The sequence below is a fragment of the Myxocyprinus asiaticus genome, chromosome 9, assembly GCF_019703515.2.
Source record: "Myxocyprinus asiaticus isolate MX2 ecotype Aquarium Trade chromosome 9, UBuf_Myxa_2, whole genome shotgun sequence".
Classification (NCBI taxonomy): domain Eukaryota; kingdom Metazoa; phylum Chordata; class Actinopteri; order Cypriniformes; family Catostomidae; genus Myxocyprinus; species Myxocyprinus asiaticus.
In genome coordinates, this window is record NC_059352.1 from 17,207,334 (window position 1) to 17,233,670 (window position 26,337).

Consider the following 26,337-nt stretch of genomic DNA (forward strand, 5'->3'; position numbering starts at 1 on the left):
AACAAGACAAAAGACGTACACCAAAAGCCACCAAACCTGTTACATTGTCCCAAACCCATATTTCATGAATTATGAAAACTATCATGTTCTTAACAAAGAGTAAAATAAACATAAAGCATTTATTGTGTGAAAATGATTGGTCAGTTTTTCAAAAACTCTTTTACAACACAATTAACAATTTTGCCCCTAATAAAGTTTTTTTTAATTTATTTATTTTATCTACAGTGTGATCTAAAAAGAAATAAAAGAAAAATTGAAGTAAATCTCACTTGGGAACCAAATAATTTGATAGTGAGTCATTTCCAAGCTTTTTAATTTACTACAATTATGCCAAAAGTGAGAAAATGTTTATTTGTGTGTAGCCTTAGCTAGAGAGAGGAGCCTGGAACTTTAAAAAGGGTATTGCAGCAAAAAAAAAAAAAAAAAAAAAAAAAAAAACAGGGTGCCACTTTGTCATTGTATAGTTAATAGTTAATTATGTTCATATCAATCTCCACTTTCACTTTCACATTCTTATTCTTTTGTTTTTGGCAATTCACATTCTTCTGCCACCTACTGGGCAGGGAGGAGAATTTACAGTAAAAAAAAAAAAAGGACTTAAATATTGATCAGTTTCTTACCCACATTTATCATATCTCTTCTGAAGATATAGATTTAACCACTGGAGTCTTATAGATTACTTTAATGCAGCCCTTATGTGCTTTTTGGAGCTTCAAAATTTTGGTACACATTCACTTGCATCGAAAGGACCTACAGAGCTGAAATATTCCTCTAAAAATCTTCATTTGTGTTCAGCAGAAGAAAGAAAGTCATAAACATTTGGGATGGCATGAGGGTGAGTAAATTATGAGAGAATTTTCATTTTTCGATGAACTATCCCTTAAATACGTGGTAAATAAAACACTTGAATAATCATGTTACAATATATAAATAAAGGCTTGATGATAAACAAATCGTGCAATATCTTAGTAAAATTGCAATATTGCAATCAAATAAAACATTAACGTGAATATAGCATGTAACAGCTCTGCTATCATTCCCGCCCTGAGACTTCTGCCCTGTAGCTTCTGCCCTGAGACTGCTGGCGCTGTGGGGCTGCAGCTGGATTCTACTGGGCAAATCTCTGACGCCCTCATCCGGGACTCTACCACTCTCCAACATGGCGGCGTCAGGTGAGAATAATGCGCTCTCGCGCTCTGCCTTCATTTGTACGCTTCTTTGCGAAACAGCTCAAAACAAGTTGTAAAACACTCTTGCGCTCAACCTTAACGATTGTCGCATTTACGACGGACTATTTTCAAAAATTTATCTGCTAAATATATTGGGTAAACACATTAAAAGCAGGAAGGATTAGCTGGACGGTGAATGCGTTGTGCTCAAATGAATTAGCCGGTTTGCTAGCTATCAAATTATGTGGCTCTTCTGTTTTGTTCCGAGTTTTAAGACGGGGCGGACTTTCGTTAACGGGGCTTCGAGTGAATAAGTATATTCGATAACTCATACGGTTAATGTACGAGACGTTTTGGTGTTATCGTAAATATTAGTACATGAAGTTCAGGGCAGCGCAACTAACCCGTGCTTGATACGCATGCGCAGTATGATCTAGAGGAGGGCTGGTGGAACACCACGTGTGTGGACATGAAAGTGGATCAGGCATTCTCGAAAGCCTTTGAAAGAACGAGAGCAATATTTCTAGCTTGTATAACTAAGTATCTGCGTTTCAAAAAGATTATTTATCGTGATTAACCTACTAAGAAAGATAAACAGTGAAACCAGCATGGTAGTCCAGCCTGGTCAAATCAGTTGGCTGGTTTTAGAGGGGTTTGGGGGACTAGTTTTAGCTTGGGGGTTTTCTTCAGCTAGTCAAGTATTATAAATGCATAGTGTCATCAACGCCCCTTTTGCACACCAGGTGACATTTTTCACCCCCGTCTGTAGTTGTTTATGCATCCAGTGGTGTCAAAGGCAAGCTGTTAGTAACTTTCTGGGTGTTATGAAATCTAATAATGGAGGGTGATGAGAGGCCTTTCCTCTACACTCAGTGTATTTGAATTCAAGGGCGTAGATTTGGCTTGTACTTGCTTGTTTTGATTATTGGGGGTTACCTACCCCCTATCCCCCCCGAATCTACACCCCTGGATGAATTTCATGTGCGATATCATTTGCCCTACTCTCAAAACAAACAGACTGTACATGGTCGATAAACAAATTGTTGATCAAGTTTTTAAGACGACTCTTGAATAACCATATCGATTTTTGCACAGTCATACTGGATGCGACTTTTACAGAGTGGGAACATTAAAACAGTCACACATCATGCATTTTATATTTATTATATACTTTAGCTAAGAAGAATAAGAAGAAGGGAAAGACCCTGACCTTGAATGACTTCCTTGCGAATGATAGCAGTAGCAATGCACCCCCCAGTTACCCCACTGCAAAGGCCACCAGCTGGGCAGATGAAACTGATGACTTGGATGGAGATGGTGAGTAAGAGGACAAAATGCGATGTTCGGTGTTGCACTATTGCCGATTGTATACCTGGTATTAACATCTCAGGTGAGCCAATCATAAGTGGACGGGTGTAAATGTGATCCAAAGCATTTTGTGATGCATTATTCTGATGTGGTAAGGTAAACAAGTTGCTACATCATATTTATAATGTCATCCAGGTGTAAACAGAGCCTATCAGAGCAGACCTGTTAAGCTTTAAGCTGCCATAATGGACACGTCTCTGAAAGTTAAAGTACATTCTTTAAGTGCACATATTTGTAGTATAAATAAATTCACATTACATGACATACTACATCAGGGAATGTGGGCGTTGTCCTGTGACGCACATGTTCTTGGACCTATGACATACAGTAATGTGCAAAAGTTTAGGCAGTTGTGAAAAACATAGACTGAGTATGTTTTTAAAAATAATGGCATTAATAATTTTTTTTTAGGCGGCTGTGGCTCAGGTGGTAGAGCGGGTTGGCCACTAATCGCAGAGTTAGCGGTTCGATTCCCGGCCCACATGACTCCACATGCCGAAGTGTCCTTGGGCAAGACACTGAACCCCAAGTTGCTCCCAATGGCAGGCTAGCGCCTTGCATGGCAGCTCTGCCAACATTGGTGTGTGAGTGTGTGTGTGATTGGGTGAATGAGACACAGTGTAAAGCGCTTTGGAACCGCTAAGGTTAAAAAAGGCACCATATAAATGCAGACCATTTACCATTCTTTTTTTTTTATCAATTAATTTCATACAAAGTGCAGTAAACCTAAAAATAAAAAAAAATATTTGAAAAATTGAAATAGTCGATTCAGGTTTTTTGAAGATGTATGCTTTAAAAATAAAATTTTTGGTATCGAAAGCGCTTACACTTGAAAAGAGCCACTTTTTTTTTTTTTTTTTTTTTTACTGAGCTCCTCTGGCCTTACAGCATTACACTTCAGATTCTCAGTGGATACAGTAGGTCATCTGGGTATTGTTGGCATACTGTATTATGAATCCTGCATATTCGGACATCCTCCGCAATTGACGTATTTCATAAAAGACAGATCTCAGATTTTTTTATTTGTATGCCAAGCAAATATAGTCCCTAAAAATAAATGGTTGTCCAGCCTGCTTTCGCATTCTGTCTTCTACATCTCTTGTTCTTTCTCACTTCTGTAGTTTCGACCTCCTGGCATACTGTGGAGGATGCGTATCGAGCTCCTCCTGTTGACCGCTCTATACTGCCAACTGCACCCCGTGCAGCGCGGGAGCCAAACATCGACCGCTCTCGGTTACCACGTGGCCCACCATACACAGCCTTCCTTGGTAACCTACCGTACGATGTCAGCGAGGATTCTATCAAAGATTTCTTCAGGGGACTTGCGGTCAGTTGTGGTTTCTTTTTTTTAATAAATAGATATGTGGATAACAGGGTTGTGCACCATTTAGAATTTAATTAAGAATGCCTTTTAAATTCCAATTCAATTCACTTAATTTGCAAACAGTATGCAGAATTGTAATTGTAAGTTCAATTTAAGGAATACAATTCTAAGAGCAAGAGTGTAGTTTTTAATAATATATGTGTTTTTTTGTATAAATTACCATAAACATGTTATACAAACAAATAGGGTATTGGCAGAAACATTAGATGGCATTAAACAATGTTTGAAATGCCACCTATTGGAATTTGTACTTTATAAAAAATAAAAAAAAATCCATTTATATACATTTTCAATTTATGGTGGACAAGAACTTCATTTCCCAGAATGCTCTAATCTATCCTGAAGTCTTAAAAGCATTTGATGGCAAACATCAATATATAATCAATAGATTCAAATGTTCATGTCAATATTTTTTTAAGTTTTCTGTGATCAGTGTGGTTGTGTGGGGCCATTCATACTGAATGCATTTTTGCATCTTTCTGCACAGTTTTTCTGTGTAAACTAGGGATGTGCTGAATGACTAATTCCACTGACATTTAAATGGAAATTTTGAAGTCGACTAGTCTAAAAAGAAACCAACCATCAGAAAAACAAAAAAAAATGTATGCGATCCATTTAAAATATTTAATCTTTTCCAAATCCGAAGCTAAATTCCACTGAAAAGGGGCTTTTATCTGCAACGTGTTTGCCTTGCATTATGATCATTGTACATTAAATATAGAACAAGACACGCATTCACTGAATCAACATTAGCGAATATTTAACAGACATATTTATTGAAAACAATTGAATGAATAGTGCAGGACCAATAGAGCAACCCAGCCTATTCTAAACAGAATTCACCACGTAAAAGTTAAATAACTTATTAAAACAGTCAGGATATTGTATAAAATAATTAACTGGTAGACTAAGCCAAATCTACGAGAGAGAAAAAAATGCGCTGAAAAGTTGCACGTATTTCACGACGTGCAGTCGTGCATTAGCCATTGATCTAATAAGACAGCTGTTCAGTAAAGAAAGTTAACCAATAACAGCTGTGATGTAAAAGAAAAAAAGGTAACCATACGATACAAAAGAATAGGCCTGTGAAGTGGCCTACAAAAAACCTAATGTATTCTAAACATGAAGTGCACACAGAATAAAAGATAGTTTAACCTGTTAAACAGTCGGCACCTCGTTGAAAATAAATAGTAATTTTTTAGGCTACTTAAAAGCATACATTTTTTGATGAGCAAAATTAACATGTCGACATGGTCCAGTGAAAGACAGAACTTGACTCACCTGAGGCGGCTATCCTGTGCTTGAAAAAGTCTGCACAGCGGAAAAATAACGTACAAGCATGCACAGATGTAAAGAAGACTCAAATGTGAAAACATCCTTAGGGACTTTCAAACATTTGGAAATCTGATTCCCGCACCATAACTACTTTGCTGGGTTTGCTTGTCTAGCAAGAGGACATTTTCCTGCACGTGCCGCGAGTGAGAGAGGGAAGAAGCACGTGCAGCCTGAGGTGAAATGAAACTTTGTATCTGTTCCAGATATCCTCTTTTTAAAATAATATTTGTATTATTCTATTTTAAATATGTGACATTAATATGACAGTAATTTTAGTGCAACCTCTGTAAAAATATAAAGCCAAACGTAAATGTGTAAAAATGATGATCAGTTTAATGGGGTGGTTGATTACCACCTAAATTAATTTAGACTTGTCCCTCCTTTTCTTAAAAAGTCAAAGTCCCTTTCAAGGCAATTCAGTCCACTTAGTGGCCATCTTTGGAATGCTCCTGCGCAGGCTGGGCAGTTGTTTTCAATGTAAACAAGCAGCATGAAAGTACAGCTCCTAACTACTTGAATGGGGAAGGACCGAAATATCCTAAACAGTTGGTCAAGATTACAATCAAAGATAATTTTTCAAATGAGCAGTTAGGGCTGGGCGATTAGGTATGATGTAATGATGAATTACGATGTAATCGGATATCGACGATGTCTTGCAAATCTCCCGTTGCCGTTTTTGACACTCATTGACAGACAATGATCGACAGTATCGGGAAATTGTAAAACCATGGATCTGGGAAGTCGCCAGATATATTAAACAGTAGCCCAGGGTGTGAAATTTGCACCTGCTGTCTGCCAAATGGGACTAGGCTGAATCCAGCTCCTTATTCGCAAGCTCCTCGTCCATATGTAGGTATTTCATGAGCGGGAAAGTTTACTCATCTACCGGCAACAATGGTTGATCTACGTTTACAAGACAAGAAATGCTGTTAAACACAAAGAAACGCGCTTGAAGAAACACTTTATTATATTTTTAAGAACAGATAAAAGAAAAGCTGTCAATGCCCGTGTCTGATGCGTTGTTTGTTCAGAGGCATGCAGCGGTAGTGTATCTCGTGGAACACATGCATGTAAAGAGTTATCACTCTTTGTTCTCCGTTTCAGTCATCTGAAAACTGTTTGCAAGAATAGTGTTGTGTATGAGAATGACCCAAAATCATCTCAGGAGGCGCTCGAGTTTTAGTTCACTTAATTTCCACGGAGAAGTTCGCGATTAACATTGTGAAGGCAACTCTGCTCAAATATATCTTTGTATTAAAGAAATAAAGACGAAAGTGATTAAATCATAAAATAATACAAGACCATGTTCACCTTGAACCTAAAATTGAGTTCTATTTTATTTTCTTTAGGCAGCATTAACTGTATTAACGGAGCGCAATACAAACACAAATTCGATAAGAACACACATTTTGCAGCAATATTTTGGAAACACAAGGGTTTTTATTAGGCACCGTTTCCACCTGGTATTGATGCATTTGGGTGATCCGATCACATGTTGTCAGCCCTAAATACAGGTCTAAACGACATCTAAAACGTTTTGTGATTGGATCACAGAAACCACATACGAATGTGGTCAAAAACGCGTGTGTCCACATCGCATCTGAGGTGTAAATGCTAATACGTCCTGTATGCATCCTGGCTGCAGTGAAGTGCCACCCCTCACCTGTCAATCAACCACTGCGCTAAAACAAGAGTTTAAACTTTGCCGTTTACGAGCGGCTTTAAAAGGAAATAACCGCCCAATTGGAAAATTTAAAAAAGCGGATACATACACAATCATGAGAGCTTCACGGATCTTTTTTTGTGTGTCTGATATCAACACAGATGTCATGCCTGAACACCAAGCTCCTTTAATACAGATAATCCACTAAAATAATGGATAATTCTGCTTGACATTTTGCGTTTGTGCTTAGATTACATTTCAACCGCATCTGGGAGAAACAGCGTGCCGTTTTTTCCCGCTATGTCATTTCTGAATTTGTTGTGCTTTAATATCATGCAGTAACACTGGCATAGTGATTGATGTATGTCGTCATGAAACAGAGACCCATCCCTCCAAATCCAAACACAAGTGGTCACAGGAGATGCATTTAAACGACCAGGTGTAAACCGCAATGTGTCTCACCTGACCACGTGATCGGATCACCTGAAATGCATCTTAATACCAGGTGGAAACGGGGCCTTAGGGTTACACCTAATATGAAACTAGTATGGTGAACTTTCTATAGGTTAGGTTTTTTTTGTGTGTGTGTGTGTGTGTGTGTGTGTGTGTGTGTGTATATATATATATATATATATATATATATATATATATATATATATATATATATATATATATATAATATAATATTATTATTATTATAATTATTGTTATCATGTTTACATGTTGGAGTTGGAGACTAGGGATGCACCGCTACCACTTTTTCTCTTCCGATCTGATTCTGCTATCTGAAATCTTGAGTATCGTCCGATACCGATTCACACCCGATACCAATGTTGTTTTTTTCATAATCAGTTTAGAATATCTATACCTCACTGTGTGGAACTAATTGGAAGTTCTCTTTTATATGTAAAGAAACAAACCTCTAACCACACATTATTTCAATATAAATGGATAAATTAAGAGTAGCTTTGTTAACTAGTCTTCTGGATAATGTAGCAGCAAAATTAACAATAATTCCATTATAAGTCTTCAGTAGAAAATAAGCCAGTTTTCTTTGCACAATTTTTTTCAACTTGTATCTGGACTTATGGAGTAATATATTTCAGTCATGCGCCTTTAATTTTAAAACCCTCAAGCTTTTATTTTGTATAGTCCTGTTAACCCCGTACACACATGCAGCGACTTTATCTCTTGATGTTGCTAGTCTCTGTACTGTGAAATCGCCAGTGGGCATTCCTACTGCTGTCTCTCTAACGTTATTGGTGGACTTCACATCTCGCCATATCTTTTGAAAATATAACAGTTATGTTGCCAGTAAAAAGTAAGATAACTCTGTGACATGGAATTTTTTTTTGTCACTAAAAATAAACATTATGCTGTGCAGAGTGTTGTTCTATAAACTACAGCAGTGCTCAGGGCATTAAATCATTAACCCGATGATTAACGATCTATAAATGTATGAATTACTCACTCAGACTGCCGACAGTTTGAAAAACATGATCTTATCCTCTGTATTGCCTGCACTCGACTATAGATGACGTGAGCTCCACTGACATGTCTCCTATTGGTTGTCGCTGCTAAAAGTGGCTCCTAATTTGCATCAAGTTAAACTTTTCTCAATTTTTGTTGTGTCACTCGCCACGCCCACATCTGGTCGCCAGAGGTCGCTCGTGTTGCTGGAAGTCGCCAGCTCTCATTGAAAATTAATAAGATGAGGTAACTTTGTCGCTGGAGGTCACTGCATGTGTGTACGGGGCTTAAGTGACTGTATTTTGGACTAGTTCACAGTAGTTTAATTCGTTTCTTATTCAAATTCTGGTAAGATGGTCCTCCGGTGCCATTCTAAATGCATAATGATAAGTGAACCGAACTATTGAGCTTCTACATCTGATATGTTGTTTGAGTAGTGCTCACATATGAAAATATCTGCAAGCTCTGAGGGCTTAAAAGAGGCGTGACTGCCTCACAAGCCTGCCCGTGCTTATGTGTGTGGGCCAACAGAACAGCACCATTCACTAAAATGCACTGCGCATACATACTGTATATTTACTTATTAAACAGCCTTTTGCAATTCACAAAGCTATTGCATATCTTCAAGTGGCTTTGAATAATGGTCATATGGACTTATTTAATGGTGCTTTTATGGGTCTTTTATGTCATTTTTTGGAGCGTGACAGTAACAAACATGACTAAAACAGAGTATCGGATTTGGATTGAGCTCATCGGATCGATACCCGATCCGTCTAAAAATGTCAGTATCAGAGCCGATGCCGATCAATTATGCTACAAATGCTTTAAACTGTTAAAAGTGTGTATTGAGACTGCATTCTGTTGCACAGCTTGTTCAGTCTGAACAGCCCCTATGGCTGTATGTGTTCATTTGGACCGTGTTAAACTCAGTTTACAGAGATGTTTAATCAGTTGAGCAACATCTATTCTACGTGTCAGTGAATAAATATGCATAATACACTGCCTGGCCAAAAAAAAAAAAAGTCACTGTTTGGATTTAAATAAGCAGATACTTAAGAGCTTATGAGTGGATCATTATTGCAGTGATTAATATGATTCAGCTGACAACAATTCTTTTAACCCTAACTGATGCAGTGTGTATCCTCTCATTTCTTAAACAACCATGTCTGAAGATATATCTTGTGGTCATGAAAAAGATGTTACTGTGTTTCAGAAGGGGCAAATTACTGGCAAGCATCAAGCAAAGAAAACAAGGAGATTGCTGAAATCACTGGAACTGGGTTAAGAACTGTCCAACACATTATTAAAACATGGAAGGATAGTGGTGAACCGTCAGCTTCGCGAAGAAATGTGGTCGGAAAAATATATTGAATGATCGTGAGCGGAGATCACTAAAATGCTTGAAGTCACATCGTAAAAAATTGACAGTTGAACTCACGGCTATGTTTAATAGTGAAAGTAAGAGCATATCCACATGCACAATGCGACTAGAACTTACAGGATTGGGACTAAACAGCTGTGTGGCCACAAGAAAGCCACTTGTTAGTGAGGCTAATCTGAAAAAATTACTTTAATTTGCTAGGGAGCATAAAGATTGGACTGTGAGGGGGGCCTGGTTAGCTCAGCGAGTAAAGACGCTGACTACCACCCCTGGAGTCGTGAGTTCAAATCCAGGGCATGCTGAGTGACTCCAGCCAGGTCTCCTAAGCAACCAAATTGGCCCGGTTGCTAGGGAGGGTAGAGTTACTTGGGGTAACCTCCTTGTGGACGCTGTAATGTGTGGTTCTCGCTCTTGGTGGGGCGCGTGGTGAGTTGTGTGTGGATGCCGCAGAGAATAGCGTGAAACCTCTATGTGCGCTAGGTCTATAAATCGTACAACAAAAGTAGTTATTGTGACATTGCATAAGGTTGTCAAAACAATGCCACGACAAATGTCCGTGTTAATCAAAGCTAAAGGCGGTCCAACGAAATATTAGAGAATGCCATTTTTTTGGCTAGGCAGTGTATGTGGTCAAAATGAATAGGCCCGTCACGATAATTACGTTATCGACTTATCGTACGATATATGGACATGACATCGATAATTTTTGCTGACCTTGATATTGCCCATTGTGTTTACATGCGTGCTTGTTTACATAAGAATGAATGTTACCCAAATTTTAGCCAGTCGCGCTGCTTCTGTCCTCTCGTCTGCTTTTTTTTTTTTTTTGAAGGCATGGCTCAGGCAGCTCCTCCACACACACAGAGTGGACAGCGACAGGTGAAGATTACGTGTTACTCAAGGCGTATAGGTGTTTTAATAGGTATTTTTCCCAACGACAGCATAATTCCAGCCAGAAAGTTCGGAAGAATAAGTCCAAGTGGACTTGGTTTCAAAGCCGCATTCCACAGCTCCAGTGTGGGAACATTTTGGCTTCAAGCCGAATGAGAGAGGAGAGTCCATTAACGTGAACGAGCCGGTATGTCGACTTTGTTTAAAAACAGCGGCAATACAACTAACTTGAAAGCTCATCTAAAACATAACATTCCCATCCAGTTTTCCGAGCTGGAAACAAAAACCGCAGATGGAGAAGGGCCTTCCCGACTTTTTTTTTTTTTAACATTCTGATTACAATGTCTGAATATTTTTAAGAATTAAAAGTTCATTGCTCTTTGAAAGGTTGTACTTGCATTATTATGCTATTATATTATCATTATATCAGTGGCATAAAATGGTCTTAAAATGACAATAATATCGTTTATTGCAATTATTTCTGGGACAATATATCATCCAACAAAAATAGTTATTGTGACAGGCCTAAAAATTATTATATAAATATTGTTTCAAAACAGTTGGACTAATGAAATTCTTGTATGGCTGTTGCATTTCTTTGAACTGCAATTCAGTGAATTCCTCCATTTGTATTTCCAATTCAAAATCCAGTTCAACGCCCTTTCGGGTGTGGTAATTTCAAATTCCAACTCATTATTTGCCAGGCAGCCAATTCTTAAATTCTGTATTTTGCCCAACAGTTTAATCTTGGTTGGTTGGAAATAAATTTGGCCTTTTAAGGGTTGTGTGTAACTGTGTGTTTTGTCTGTTTTACAGATCAGCGCTGTGCGTTTGCCAAGGGAACCTAGTAACCCAGAGAGGCTTAAGGGCTTTGGTTATGCTGAATTTGACAATGTTGAATCATTCTTTAGTGCGCTCAGTCTAAATGAAGAGGTGGGTCATCACTGAAGTACTGAACAAATAGTCTTTTTCACTCTCTAGTCAATTAACATTTTATTAAATGCATTTGTGTAGAATCTAGGAAACAGGCGCATCCGGGTGGATATTGCAGACCAATCCAATGACAAAGGTAAATGGATGACATACATACATACTCCTTCACATTGTCCATACTAGGCCTCTGTGAAAGTATTAAGTGTTCCTAATTATCCTAAAATTGTATCTCCCATTTCCTCCAGAGAGGGATAATGGATCAATGTCAGGGAGGGACAGGGATCGTGATCGTGGTCGTATGATGGACAGTGGCCCTGATAAGACTGATTCTGATTGGAGGGCACGGCCGAGTGGGGAACAGGATGACGGCCCACGCAGAGATGAGGGTTTTGGGGACAGTAAGTTATACAGATATGCTCTGAAAATGTGCAGTGGATGAAGTTTTGAAAAGTATAACTGAAAACTGTCACTTTCCTCAAATGGAATGGCTTGTGTTTTATGTATTGTTTTGAAGATGTCCCTGCTGTGCTCATTAGCCAGGGTTCCCACGCGTCCTGAAAAACCTGGAATTTTTGCGATGCAGTTTTCCAGTCATGGAAAAGTCATGGAAAATTAGAAAAATGCTTAAATGTCCTGGGAAAAAATTATTTGTCCTGGAAAATATTTTAGTATAATAGAACTAATTGACTGCTCATCTGCTGTCATCTCTGCTTTGCTCCGACAAAGTATTTTAAGTATTGATAAAGTACAAAATAAGATTTTTTTTGTTCCAACATTTGACGGTTGGACCACTGATTTTTTTGAAAATGAAAACACACCCTGAGTTTGTAGTGTGGTGATTCGGCCTTCACACCTCAAGATGTGAATTAATGTTCAATAATTCAATGATCGTAGTCTGCTTATACTGTGGTTACCACATGTAGTATTCAGAAAACACAGACTGAATCATGGAACCTAGTCATAAAAATGGCATTAGCAGAATGTCATGAAATACGACATATTTGAACAAAAATTAATGTTTGAATGCACAATTAATCAAATTAAAATTGCCATATGTCCTAATTAGGGGTGTAAAAATGTATTGTATCGTACAATATGACGCTCTCGATTTTATATCATATGTACCGTACGATACATAAATAAATACACAAGTGTGATTAAAACTAAGCAATGCAACATTGAGAGCTGCATAAGAGTCTCCTCCCCAGAGAGGCGCCGTTGAGATGTAGACAAACTAATTTTTCTCAAGAAAAATGTGAAAATTGTGAGTTTTTCTCATAACATTCTGCTGATAAATGCAGTGTTGTTGTTAAAGTTACTTTATTGTAGAGCTCTGCTTTATGTTGCCAATGTCAGACACTGTTGTGTCACTTAAGATTTAAAAAACATTTATGTCGAATCCTTCAAAAAGTTTAAGTGACAATTTTGTGGCTGTCTTTTTTTATATATAATCATATCGTGAGGCTTCTGCATCATATCGTATCGTGAAATTTTTGTATTATTACATGCATAGTCCTAGTTTGATAATTAAACTGCAAAAGTCTGATTTAATTAAATAAATATATAATCTGCAAATGATGCGTACTTCAGAATGAATGTGTAAAACCGGCCGTTTATACACAGAAAACTTCTCATCATGATCATCACTCGCACTCGTGTGTGCGTGAGTGAGTGTGTGTGAGATGACAGAGCAGTGAAGTGTGCAGCACATGCAAACTACGTATTTATTTAAATCACAGCTATACAGGGATTAATAATCACACTGGGCCATGTAGCGAACTGCTTATCTAGAGGTGAGAAACTACTGTCAAAAACACAGAAATGCCAAAATAAAAGCACGATTTAAATGGACGCATGTGTTTTCGCTTAAATATTACACTTGTTGGGCACATAAAATGTCCTGGAAAATTGTGCCTTGAAAAGAGTGGGAACCCTTTAGCATCTATTGATGCAAATCCCTCAAATACTGTGAAATATTTTCAAATGTGCTTTGCTTTAGACCAAAGAATACGGTGCTTCAATAGAATAATTTATGAAGTTGTATTCTAATTTGTCCTTGCTGAGGTATGTACTGTAATTTGCAATTAGTTACATGAATGAGAGTGATTTGCCAGACTTTTTGCTGTGATAGAGATATTTTAAACAGTTTGGTGCAAATAATAATGCTGCGGTAATCAAGGTTAAATGTAGATTAACTCAAATCTCTCTGACTTGACCATGTTAACACACTATTGGTTGAACTTGTGCATGCACATTTTGTGTAAAACATTGGTGTGTCTCTTTTGCAGGGTCACGTGATCGCTATGAGTCCGATCGATTCAGAGATGCTCCCAGGCGTGATGATCGGTATGATAGTGGTCGAGATCGATTCGGTGGTAGAGATCGTTATGATGACAGAGGTGGCAGAGACTACGATCGTGGAGGTTGGAGTTTTTGTTCAGCTGTGGTCTTAAAGGGATAGTTTACCCAAATGAAAATTGTCATAATTCACATTTGTTTGTTGCAATATGACTCTCTTTTGTCTGTGAAACACAAAAGGACATGTTAAGCTGAATGCTTTAGTCCCCATGGACTTTAAGTGTGTGAAAAAATTTACGGAAAAATTGTCTGCAATGAAAGTGAATGGGGACTGAGACTGATGACGATTTTAATTATTGGGGGAACTAGTTCTCTTATTTACACATCTCATTTGAAACCCAATACATTGTTAAAAAAATCTTTTGTTTTGAGTGCATTAATTTTATAGCAGTCTGCTTTGTAATAATGCTGTGGTCATGTAATTGCCTTAGGTTTTGACTCACGTGGTGGAGGACGACGAGGATTTGGTACTGGCTTCAGACGTGACTTTGATGACCGAAGAGATGGAGATCGCTTTGGAGACCGGGAAGACCGTCTTGACAGGAGGGATGACAGACGAGAAGAGAGAGGTACTTTAGGGGAGGGTGCTAACCATAAGCCCTGGCATTATGATAAGACATTGTTTTTTTTTAATGCCAAGTGGATTAAATGATTGAAGCTTGCCACCCTATGTACATTTAAAGACTCCAAATTTGTTGTTTGGTGCTGTATTGGTTTGCACTTTACACAACTAATCACAGACTAGGTGCATCAATTATTAGATAAATCTCCAGTCCCGAAATATCTTCTCACAAAAACTCACATTTGGCAACAAGATGGCAACAAATGGAGAAATATGCACAGAAAGAGTAAAAGAGACCAAAAATATAGGTGATAATTCTCTCTTGCATTCTTTCTCACTCTCTCAATTTCATTAGGTGGTGTTCATTGCTGCTCTTTCGCTAGTCGTGCTGGCCAGATTTAGAAAAACTTGAAATTTATTGTAGAATGTGCAACTGTTCATTGCGTGTCTCACAAGTGCACACACCAGAAGAACTTGTTGGCCACCATCTGGAGCTTTTTGTCAAAGACAAAATAGTCAGTCTTATAGTGCGGGCTAGGCTTAAAGGATCAGAATTTTACTTCAGTAGTGTTGTCTTTCCTTCCTTAGAGACTAATTGTACAATATTTCTGTGAATGCACTACCAATAATTTCTCTGCATTTTCGGTTCCAGGCCCTCCCCAGAGACCCAAGCTAAACTTGAAGCCACGAAGCATCCCAAAAGAGGAAGAACAGAGTGGAAGCGTGTCTCCCCAGAGCAGCACTGCAAATCCCAGCAGGGCTTCCTCTATATTTGGGGCAGCCAAACCTGTGGACACAGCCGCCAAGGAGCGAGAGGTGGAAGAGAGGCTGAAGAAAGAACAAGAACGACTGCAACGGCAGTTGGAGGAGGAAAAGAACAGGGCCTCAGAGAGACGGCCACGTGACCGGTGAGAGGGGTGGATGTACAATTTTACTAAGGGGAAGAAGAACCAAGATTTCCGTAGGCCGAAGTATACTTTGGTTGTTTGCGTTGCTAACTGTCATGAGCACAGTTTGCGTGGACTGTCTGTGCGCATAGCTGCTGCATGCGTCTGTCGATGATTGTACTTAAAGACTATCACCCAGCAGTCGTAGTGCGCATTTGTTGAACGTGTTCATATTTGCTCATGGTCAAAACTGTTTAATGGCAACATGGTCTACAGGGTGTGCTCAGATATGGAACGCAGAAAACGAAGTATACCTGGGCCTTAGAATACAATACATCTCATAAATATCCTAAGTCTAAGGAAAAAATTAGTTTACATGGTAAAGCAGTCAATAAGAGACACAGTATGTTTTAAGATGCTGTGTTTTGTCTTCTTCAGAGACCCGAGTTGGAGGAGTGAGGAGCCACCTAAGGAACGTGAACGCACAGGAAGTGAAACCTCAAATCCTAAAGGTAGTACATGTACATTCTTCACATCAGTGCATGTAAATATCGGTACAGGAATCTGAGAGTTTGCATTTCATTCTAAGCTAGGCATCAGAAGCCAAGAAGAAACCCTCAATTTATGCAAATATGTTGGAAGATTAAAAAAAAAAAAAAAAAAAAATCATTTTCGACCTTTCCTAGTTTGTTGTTCGATACTAGTTTTAATCAAATGTCATGTAAAAATGCCACAATAAATTCAATGCCAAAATTCCTCTAAATATTGTTTCTGCCAAAAGTTAACAGCTTTAACAGTAAATATTTATATATCTTTGTTTAGGATCTAGGTGTAGAGATGGTGAACATTCAGAGAATGAAATCTTCAGTGGCCAGGAGGATGAGCCAGTCTTTCCCTCATCTCCATCACCCTCTTCCGATCAGGGAGGACTCCCACTAAAAGTAATGCCAGCCCCTCCCCCTAAAGAAAATGCCTGGGCCAAACGCAGTTCAGAGGGTGGCACTTCAGTTTCCCCTACCAACAAAAGCGCCCCCAAACTCAGCAGGTAAGATTCTTTCTCACAAATTTATTGAGAAAGGAGAATATCAATGCAAATGCAAACACAAACACACAATGTAAAAGTACGTGTAATAATAGGCACGAGTACATGACAGCAATGATCAAAACACAGAAAATGCCTTTTCAACTTTTTTTTTTTTTTTTTTAATTGTGTGCTAGTTGCAGTTGAATATTGGGTGGTATCTTGCTGTCCAATTGGATGTTGGGAGAAGATTAGGGGTCATACCCACAGGACATGCTTTTAAATTGCTAAATGGGCTGCAGCTGATAGAATGGAAATGGAACAGAACGCAGGGGTTTTGAGAAGTATTTAAGAAAGTTTTTAGACACCTTGACAGGTTTTAAATACATGGCACAAAACGCTAAAACACAGTGCTCTCAGTCCCACTACAAATACTCGTACTTGTAGTCAAAATGCCCTAAGAACAGGTAACATTTTATGAACTTTTTGTCTTCTGTTCTTTCTGTCTTCTCCACCATTGGCTCCACCATTGGCTTCTCCAGAGCAACAAAGGAGAGAGTATCAGGCAAAGGTATCAGGCAAAGTCTCCACATTAACAGTAAATAGAGTAGCAAGCTGAATATTCTATATGAAAGACTGCTGTCTTTCTATTTGGTAGATGAAAACCGGGTTGATGGGTTTCGAAGGGATAAAGGTTTACCTCAGGGAAGAGGAGGAGGAGGAGGAGGAGGAGGAGGAGGAGTAGTAGCCGGGAGAGGAGGGGGGAGGGGTCGAGGAGTTGGGGGCCCAAACAGAGACAAACGAAGAGAACCTGCAGACAGGTAAGGTGGACTTCACTAATGTGGTCTAATTTTATATTCAAATGACTGCATAAACATACCATCATGCTACTAACTTGAGATTAGCTTCTAAAATGGTTAAATGTATCATGACTTCTTAACTGTTACATTTTTCATGTGTTTTAAATGACAGCAAGGAGGGCAGACAGGAGGGAGAGCCCAGGATAGGCCAAGAACCAAAGAAATATGAAGAGTCTGCTCCTCCTGTGAGTACTTAACCTGCTCCTGATGCCACATCTCATACTTAATAAGAAATTAGCTTTTCAGGCACACTTCCTCAATAGTCCTCAATGAAAGCAGCATAAGACACAAAATTACCTACACTAAGAATATTGCGGTTCAGTCTAGAGATGTGCTTTCTTGCAGGACCTGGTTTGGTTTGTCAGGGTGGGTGACTAAATTTCTAACTTGTACCTGGGAGGGAGGCAGTTTGTCAGTAATTTTTTTTTTAAATTTTTTTATTTTTATTTTTTTTATGCATATGGGCAATTCCAGCTTTATAGATGTGAAATTTGCAGTGAAAGTACTCATTGCCAGTATATCAAACCATTTGTATGTGTAATCATAGACCCCAGAACTTGCGTTACTGGATGGACAAGTTAAAATGGACAAGTTTTTGGGAGACCACACACTTTAAAATCCTGTGTATAAAATTGCACAATCCAAAAATAATAATAATAGCTACAGAATATAGAAGGGTTGGCACTTCTAAGAGCATGTAATATACAATTTTTAATTAATTGTCGTTTTCACAAAGTCGCATAAATACAAATATGGTTTAAACCAGAGACTATTTAGAGACGGGCCACTTCTATTAAAATGAATGGGTGAAATTGGAACATCCAACCAAGAAGCTCGCGCCCAACGGTCAACGGATGTAGAAAGGAAGTCACCTTACTGGTAAAAGAGCCAATCACCTTTTAGATACAGACATTGCCTGTCAATCAACTCGAGCATGCGTATTAGCAAAACAAGCTAAAATAGAGTTTTTCAGCATAATCTGAGGTAAAGAAGCACAATTTATGATACCAGTGTTGTTTGGTTTTACTGCTGATTTGAAATATGTTGTTTAAATGTGAGCTTGGCAAACAGTTTTTGAGATTTCGGTGTTGCCCCATTCAAGAAGATAGGAGCTGCCCTGTCATGAATGGAAATAGCTTCCAGGGAGCATTCCAAAGATGGCCGACAGTGGACTGACTTGCTAGAAAGACTTTGTTTAAACTCCGTAAAACTGGTGTTACGGGCTTGACATCCCTTCGTTATGGATGTTATGGTTGTGAAAGCAGCACTTACATGATAAGGGAAAACCATCCAAAACTTCTTGACCCCTGCAGACCTATGAAACATCCATCTCATGACATCCATCAAGTCTGCATTATAAATTGAAATAAGATTGAAATCGCCATATGGCCTTGCACGATTACTAAACTGCAAAAGGATGCATTTTAAAATATAGTCTGTATTTATGCTGCGTGAGAGCTTGGCGCCCTATAGCGGTTACATGCAGCACACGCTGAGCAGCGCAGCAGTATGAGATGATGTCTATATTACAATTCATATCGCAAAGTTTGTCAAAATGGTCTCTTCACAAATGTTGGATATAGATGCAGAAACTACAGCTTTTTGGCTATAGAGCACATCACAGATCAAAGCAATAGTCAGCGATTTGTCAGAATCATCATGGTAGTAAAAAACGAGTGGTGGATGTTTTGATTTATATGATTTGATATGAAGTTTCGGTAACACATTGTTATGGGTGTTTAAAGGAAAGAAGATAGACTACTTGTTCAGCATAGTTAACATTGACATAAGTTGGCTTTGAATAGAAAGTATCAAATTATTTGAATGACTGTTGTTTGAGTGATATAAAATTAAATGTTACGGAAATTCTGTGGCCTCATAAATGTGGTTCTTATTTCAAAAAGAGCTGCTGTTTTGATAAGTGTACATATTTCTCAGACATTTCCGTGTGTTACTGAATTTTTTTTATTAATAACGGTAAAAATAAAGAGTCCTTGGATGGATCCTTTTTTGCAACCATGAAATATAGCTGATTGAAAATGTTGTTTTAGAAATAGTGCACCCCTGGATAATCAATACAATTTCCTAAAATAATTATAGCACTATAATACAATAAAATATAGACCTAAATTAACAATTTAACTTTATTTTCCATGGTATGTTTGACATTTCAGTGGAATTGCCGATATGTGAAACACACTTCTCTGTTCCTTTTAGTGGAAAGTCAAATACATTTCTGTGAATTACGATTTATGTTATTTTAATTATTTTAATATAATTGTTACTTTAAGTCAGTTCAAAATATGATTCAGTGATGTGGATGTCTGCTCTCTTTCTGAAAGAGTGTTCAGCATTTGTGGCTGGATTTAAAAGCAGAGGTGGTCAGTGTTGAAATTTTCCTGAACAGCATACTGTTTACAGACGATTTAATATTCCAGCACTACAGTTTACATACCCAACTTTTATGTTTACCTGTGAGCAACAAAGATGACTCCTAGTCTCCTACACATTAGAAGTAGTCATCTGTGCTTGCAGAAATATGGTGCGTAATAGCAAAAATGAAGGCTACAATAAAAACAACTGTAACTGGTATTTTTTTTCTCTTATCACATTGTGAGGAATAAAAGGCTTGAAAAATGCTAGACTGCAAGAATGGAACCTAAATTGAGTGGAAACGTGTGTATGCGCCAAATTAATCTTGTAGGGGCAGAATGGAAAATAAAAGTTCCATGTAGAGACACAGATCAGTCCACTGCTGTTTCACTTGCAGTATATTTAAAGCTACCACTTATATCTGAGCTCTGAACTAGGTATATTGCAACTGGCTTGCTCATCACCATCTCTAAAGCCTTTATATACATACATTTGTTTAACATTCATAAACTAACTATTTATTTTTGGTCCTTTCAGCAATTCAGTTTGGCCAGTAAGTATGCAGCCCTACTGGTGGACGGAGACCAGAGAGAAGATGAAGATGGGGAGGAATAAACAACAATAATCAGTTACCTCAAGAAAAATAGAACGTGTGAGCAATTGAATGATCAAATGAAGGCTTAAATTGGATAAAATGAATATCCCCTTTCATACTGAGGGAATGGCAAAGTGTAAGGTGGTCTTGGCAAGGGTACCCGCAGTGCTGTTCTGTATCATGTTGTTTATGGAGATTTATAAAGGTATTTCCAAAACAGGCCCATTTTAATTCAAATAAATATGTGCAGTGAGTAGATACATCTATACATCTAGAAATTTGAAAATCATTGTTAATTTCAAAGTCATTGTTATAAATAAAAAGTATGCGAGATACTGTATCTCTACTCTCTGAGTTCTTTGTCTGAATTCCTTGTTTGGTTGAGTTCTGTTAATTCGCTATTCATGACTTAAATCATGACACATTTACAGGTATTGTTGAAACGGACCATCTAATCTCTCACTTAAGAGCTGATCATGGTTAATAAACACAAGTATTTCTGCTTTAAAATAACAGGCATTGGCAGCAGAATTTAGTCAATTTTAATTGAATTCTCTCAGTGGCCTCAAACTAGTACTGCAGTGAAAGTAAAGGTTTTCAGGATCTGATTTCAGACTATTTTGAATCTCTTTATCTCAGACCTGCAGAGCTTTACAGTTCTCTCAAATGGCAGGATTAGGAAATCCTTCAGAATGCTCTCAATCCTATGTCATGGTATGAGGCTATGCAGACCCTCCCATTCCCTTGTCGATCGAGGATTAACCTGTCCAAAGCCCTGAATGGTTTTGTGATCATGAGGAATACATCATGTTTTAATTGTTTTTAGAAAGGCGTTGTGACAGCATGGTCACAAAACTTACATCATTTTGACTGTGATGGCTGCATGTGTACCACAGGAAAGCTGTTGTTCGGATACATTTAGATGAGCTGTTTTAAACTCTGCAATTGAAAAACTTAGCCGTATGTATGCATGTGTTTTGTATTTCTCAAGATCTTTCACATAACTGCTTTATTGGATAAATGTTTGGCTTACTTACATTGAAAACCCTAATAAGTTGACTACTCATTTGATTGAGTAAACTCGTTCCCTCAATTGAATTGAGTAATGGTGTCTCCAAAACTTATGTAATAAAGTTGTTAACTTGGTGTTCATATAGTATGAACTTAACTATAAGTTAAGGTAAATAGATGCAAGTAGACTTAGGTTTGCTATTTCAATATTGTTGTTTCTACTGTTAATAATTTTAATTGAATTGATTCAATTTTAGATCAAACAACAGCACAGCTCAAATAAAGATCATAACCGATTCTAGGTCAGTTATTAAATACTTAATTATCCAAAGAAATGCCTACTGTATTTAACTGCACATGCACAAAGATTGTGTCAACCAGGTCCAACTTGACCAAATGGGTCACTGATCACACTAATGGTGACATCACATGAAACAACATGGGGTCATGCAAAGGTTAGAGCAAAACAAATACTACTACAAAAGAGCTAAAACCTCTATAAATTCTTAATCACAACAATTTAAATGCCCCCATAACTTTCCTTTGACCAAGAAAACAAGTAATTAAAGTGCAAATCATTATAGGTATAGTCGCAATTTTGTACTTAAAAGTTTGAGTTATTAACACTTTAAATCTTGAGTCTAAGGATTTTTAACAAGTTTGATTCCACTTTATATTAGGTGTCTATCTACTATGTTCTTAAGCAGTTGATACAATGCACTTATTATGTACATGTTGCATTGTACTTGCATTTAAAGTACCTGCATATAAATGCATTTGTAGTTAGTGTTAACGTTACCTCTAACCCTTACCCTAAAACCTAACTCTAACCCTACTTCAAAACCTACCTGTACCTCAACCTCAGTAGCAGCAAATTTGAACTTTGTGAGAATTTTGCAGAACAACATGTAGTTACACAGTAAATGCATTGTATTGTATGTATTTTCTTGTTAGTACATAGTAGTTAAAAACACCTAATATAAAGTTTAACCATAAGTTCAATTAATTTAAATATTTGAGTTATGAGCCCAAAAGCTGACATTTCAAGTAACACTGAAGACAACTTGATATGTCCAGTAATTACAACTTTAGGGTTTAAAGGGCATAGGAGAATTTGTTGTGTGTTGCAATGCTTGTTGCATTCTTTGTGTGGTCATATTGTGCTGTTGGTTCCATGTTTTCCCAGCTGCCCTAACTGAACCTTTCAGACCTGTAACCTAATGTGAGGTCTGTTCTATATACAGTACATACAACAACTACAGTGTGGCAGTATAAGAAAATAATTGATTCAAAGAGAAAACAGTTATCTAATGGGGAAGTTCTCAATATTCTACATTTTTCACTATACACTATCACCTGTTCAGATGGACTGCATTACCTTTTAATGAATATATTGTAAATGTGTTCACTCTTGTAAATATTGCAGTTATCAATTAAAATACTCTCTAGACATGTCACTGTTGGCTTTGTTGCCTGGCACTATGTTGTTTGGAACTTAACATATTATTTGCTAACCATCAAGTTAACAGCTAATGATAAACCCTCATCTTAAGAGAGCTCCTTTGGAAATGCATAGGATATATTTTAAATAATTTAAGTGTAATTTGCTGTTTTTATAAAAAGCTTTTGACTTAAGCTATATGTTTGAGGTATGAACATATTAAAATTACGAAAGTAACAAAAAGGTTTGTTTCAAACCTTAGAAAAGGCTCTGGTGGTACAATAATGGTATCGGATGTTAATTCCATGGTGCTTTGAAATATATCATTAATTACATTATGGTTTTTACATGGTACACCAATGTACTTCATTCAAAGAGTACCTTAAAATTACCATTGTATATTTAAAATAGTTGCCAACAATTGAATATCATGGTACTTTTTATTGCTATTGTTAGTGATAGTCGGCATACAAATGGAATAATTAACTTTTACAGTTCTTTCTGTTCTGTTGGTGTTTTAATATTCAATATATATAATCTAAACTGCAAACTAAGCAGCAGAACATGTTAAAACTTGTAAGAGATAAAAAGCATGCATTTACTGCAGACCACTGTGAGTTTTTAGCCTCTAGTGACAGATGCAATCCTTTGTGTGTTCGCTATTCTGCTGTGTCAGGTGTATTTTTTTATGTTGTGTCTGTTGTCTGTAGAATGACAGTTGGTGCTAACTGGTGGTCTCTGAACACAGAAACTACTAGAGAGAACTTTAAATACAACCAAAATATTTATACCTGATTAGCTGATGAAAAACATGATTTTAGGTTAAAGTTAATATAAATACTCTATATATTGGAAAATGGGTTTTAGGTGTGGCAATTGATCTGCATTTCTCTGAGGTTTCTGAGCTTGACCATTTTGGTGTTTTTCTTTTTTTATGTTTCACATTAAATAGACCTACTGTGTAATTAAGACCTACTCTTAATACATTTTCATTTAAAACCCCATTGATTTTGCTATACATTTACGCCTCTCATCCACAGTATAACGGTGTGGTTTCAAAGTTTAATGGATTAGTGAAAAAGTGAATGAATTAATTTTTTTTTTTTAGGTATGCGGTAATGGGGAGTGTTTTCGAAAACACTCAGATGGAGGAAAACCCCATTCCACTGTGGATGAGCGGTGCAAAAGTAGCGAAATTTAAAGTGTTTTATTAGCTACGTTTAATGTGTTTTCAAATGAAAACGTATAAGTGTGGATACATTTTTGTTTGAAAACATATTTTTCGCTACATTTAATGTGTTTTTAATTTCAAATGTTTTAGGCCACATCTACACTAACACATTTTTGTTTGGAGATGCTTTTCTTTCGCTATGTTTATGCCTCTCATCCACATTCAAACAGCGTTTTCCTTCAAAAACGCCCAACTTTACCACATACTTTGGAAAGTGATGATGTTAGGAAACTGAAAACGGAGATTTCAAATGAAATCGGATTAGTGTTGGAGTTGTGGGATGAAGGTAAATGAGGCTGTTGTAAGGTGGGCCAGGTGACTGTCATGGTTGGCCGGGGGGCAGGCTCGTGATTGGGTGGGCCTGGCCCCCCTGTGGAGCCGAGCCTGTTGCTGCCATTCCTTTAAATTTGTGTCAACAAACAACATACTATAATCATTCTAGAAATACTATTAACATAAAACATCATCTATGTTGGATAAAAAGTGATCAATACAAATAACTAACTTCAAACTCTAGTGAATTGTTGCTATGATTTTGACACTCAGGCGCTTGTCTATAGATATTTTGAGGAATGCAGCTTCACAACAGCCAGTGTATTACAAAAACTTGATTGTGAATGGAATTTTATTCATGGCAGAGTTTTTGCCCTTGAGCTCATGTGCTCCACAGTGAGTTTTTCTGCAATACACCCACTCACACAGATGCAATACATGCACTGCTAGGAGCGGATGTGAAAGGAAATGAACAGATGCTTTGTCTCATTCGGTCAATGAAAGATGGAGACGAGGAACAGAAGAACACCTAATACTTCACACTGTGTGTATGCAGGGCTGTTTCTAGAGAAAGAAAAAACAAGGTGACTGAGGGATTGTGTTGGACCTGGGAGACAAGCCTTGAGATTTTGTGTGTATATGTGTGTTCATACTTGGGGGATATATTTGTCACCAGAAGTTTGTGTTAAAGTGTTTTATTATTATTATTATTATTATTTATCAAAAATAAAAATTTTGGTGTACACTTTTAAATTTTAAAAAGTTTCTTCACTTAAAAAAAAACAAAACTACTTATTAGAACAGTTGAAGTGTTCCTTGCTGTGTGAAAAGGCTCATAAATCAGCCAAAAAAAAATTCTTTCAAATCGAATAATGTCAACAGGTTTCTGTGAAGGTCAGGTTTAGGGTTAATGGTAGGGTTAAAAAATATATATTTTAGATTTTTTTTTTTTTTTTCCAGAGTTACGCATTTCAATTTCATAACAAAATGCCATTGAATTGTTTATATGAACAAAATTGAATTACATTTTTTTTTTTTTTTTTGTCAAAGATTACTCAATTAAATGTGAATTGAATTTTGCTATGAAATAATGCATAAATCTAAAAAAAACAACTGAGTGAATTAAATATAATTATTTTAGTATGAAAACCATTTCATCCTCACTAATAGAGTTTCTAAGGTCATTGTGTGTGTGTGTGTGTTCATACTTTGGGGATATATTTTTTGCCAAAAGTTTGCTAAATATGACAAAATGTCCCTTTGGAAAATGAATTCATTCTCTTTTTTTTAATTATTATTCAAAAATTCAAATTTTGGTTTTTAAGAAAGATTTAAAAAAATGTCTTCACTTAAAAAAAAACTGCTTGTTAGAACATTTGAAGTGTTACTGTGTGAGTGAGTGAGTGAGAGAGAGAGAGAGAGAAGGCTCCCTGTGGGTAAGCAGAGCTTGAATGCCAGAGAAGTGTCTGACGTAAGGTTACCAAAAACAGCTGCGAGAGACATAGGAAGGGCGTTACATGGTGTAGTGTGCATGCGAGGGGGCAAGCGACACACAGAGGGTGAACACCCTGGAGAGACTGAGAGGACGAGACTGGAAGTAGGAGAGAATGTGTGTGAATGGATGTTAGAGAGAGATGGTTCTGTGCTGGAACTGGACGCTAAGACACTGAGGAACAGGGGAGACGAGAAGGAGAGCACCTTGAGGAAGACAGGAATCATAAAACAAGGCTAATTTGGTGCAACCTGGAATCAATAATTGAAGGAAACAAGAACTAAGAATGTGGGAGAGCAGAATGAGATGACATCTGAGAAGGAATTTGCAAGAAAAGAAGGGAAAATAAGAGTTACTCATGGGTTGTGTCTTCAGTAAACAGCAGTGGGGTGAAGAGAGAAATTCTCAGCCCCCTGACCCCCCAAAAACACGAGACTGCACAGAGGATGCAGAAATTCTCAGCTTAACGGAGGTACGTGTGTGTCTGCATGGGGTCATGCAAAGGTTACAGAGTAATCTCTCTCTCCCAACCATCATGTATTATGTCTTCTGTAAATTATTCCATATTTGCACTCTTTAGAGGAATTTAAAAATTAATAAAAAAAATGGTCCATGAACTTTCTTTTTCCAACTAGATGT

The 26,337-nt window shown here is 37.4% G+C and overlaps 2 protein-coding genes across 8 annotated transcripts in view; both read left to right on the top strand.

Moving 5' to 3' along the window:
- Nucleotides 1-1,119: 1,119 nt before the first annotated feature.
- On the top strand, nt 1,120-20,590 carry eif4bb (eukaryotic translation initiation factor 4Bb). Of its 4 annotated transcripts, none has more exons than XM_051707139.1 (15): nt 1,120-1,172; nt 2,346-2,486; nt 3,659-3,864; nt 11,478-11,594; nt 11,676-11,730; nt 11,840-11,992; nt 13,883-14,017; nt 14,384-14,521; nt 15,167-15,422; nt 15,840-15,913; nt 16,224-16,446; nt 16,965-16,993; nt 17,081-17,243; nt 17,395-17,467; nt 20,193-20,590. In XM_051707139.1, the coding sequence occupies exons 1-15, from the start codon at nt 1,160-1,162 to the stop codon at nt 20,268-20,270; spliced, it is 1,854 nt and encodes a 617-aa protein (XP_051563099.1). In that variant the 5' UTR covers nt 1,120-1,159; the 3' UTR covers nt 20,271-20,590. The 4 variants fall into 4 exon arrangements, with proteins under 4 accessions (XP_051563099.1, XP_051563100.1, XP_051563102.1 ...); XM_051707140.1 differs by having other exon boundaries at nt 17,398-17,467; XM_051707142.1 differs by lacking the exons at nt 16,965-16,993; nt 17,081-17,243.
- A 5,151-nt stretch (nt 20,591-25,741) lies between these two features.
- The window catches only part of tns2b (tensin 2b), a 28,706-nt gene continuing 28,110 nt past the window's right edge, over nt 25,742-26,337 (top strand). For 3 of the 4 annotated variants that reach the window (XM_051707616.1, XM_051707617.1, XM_051707618.1), the window contains exon 1: nt 25,743-26,170. In XM_051707616.1, the coding sequence (XP_051563576.1) occupies nt 26,057-26,170 (114 nt within the window). In that variant the 5' untranslated portion in view covers nt 25,743-26,056. Of the gene's footprint in view, nt 26,171-26,337 lie in introns of all 4 variants that reach the window. The other variant, XM_051707615.1, reaches the window with a different exon arrangement.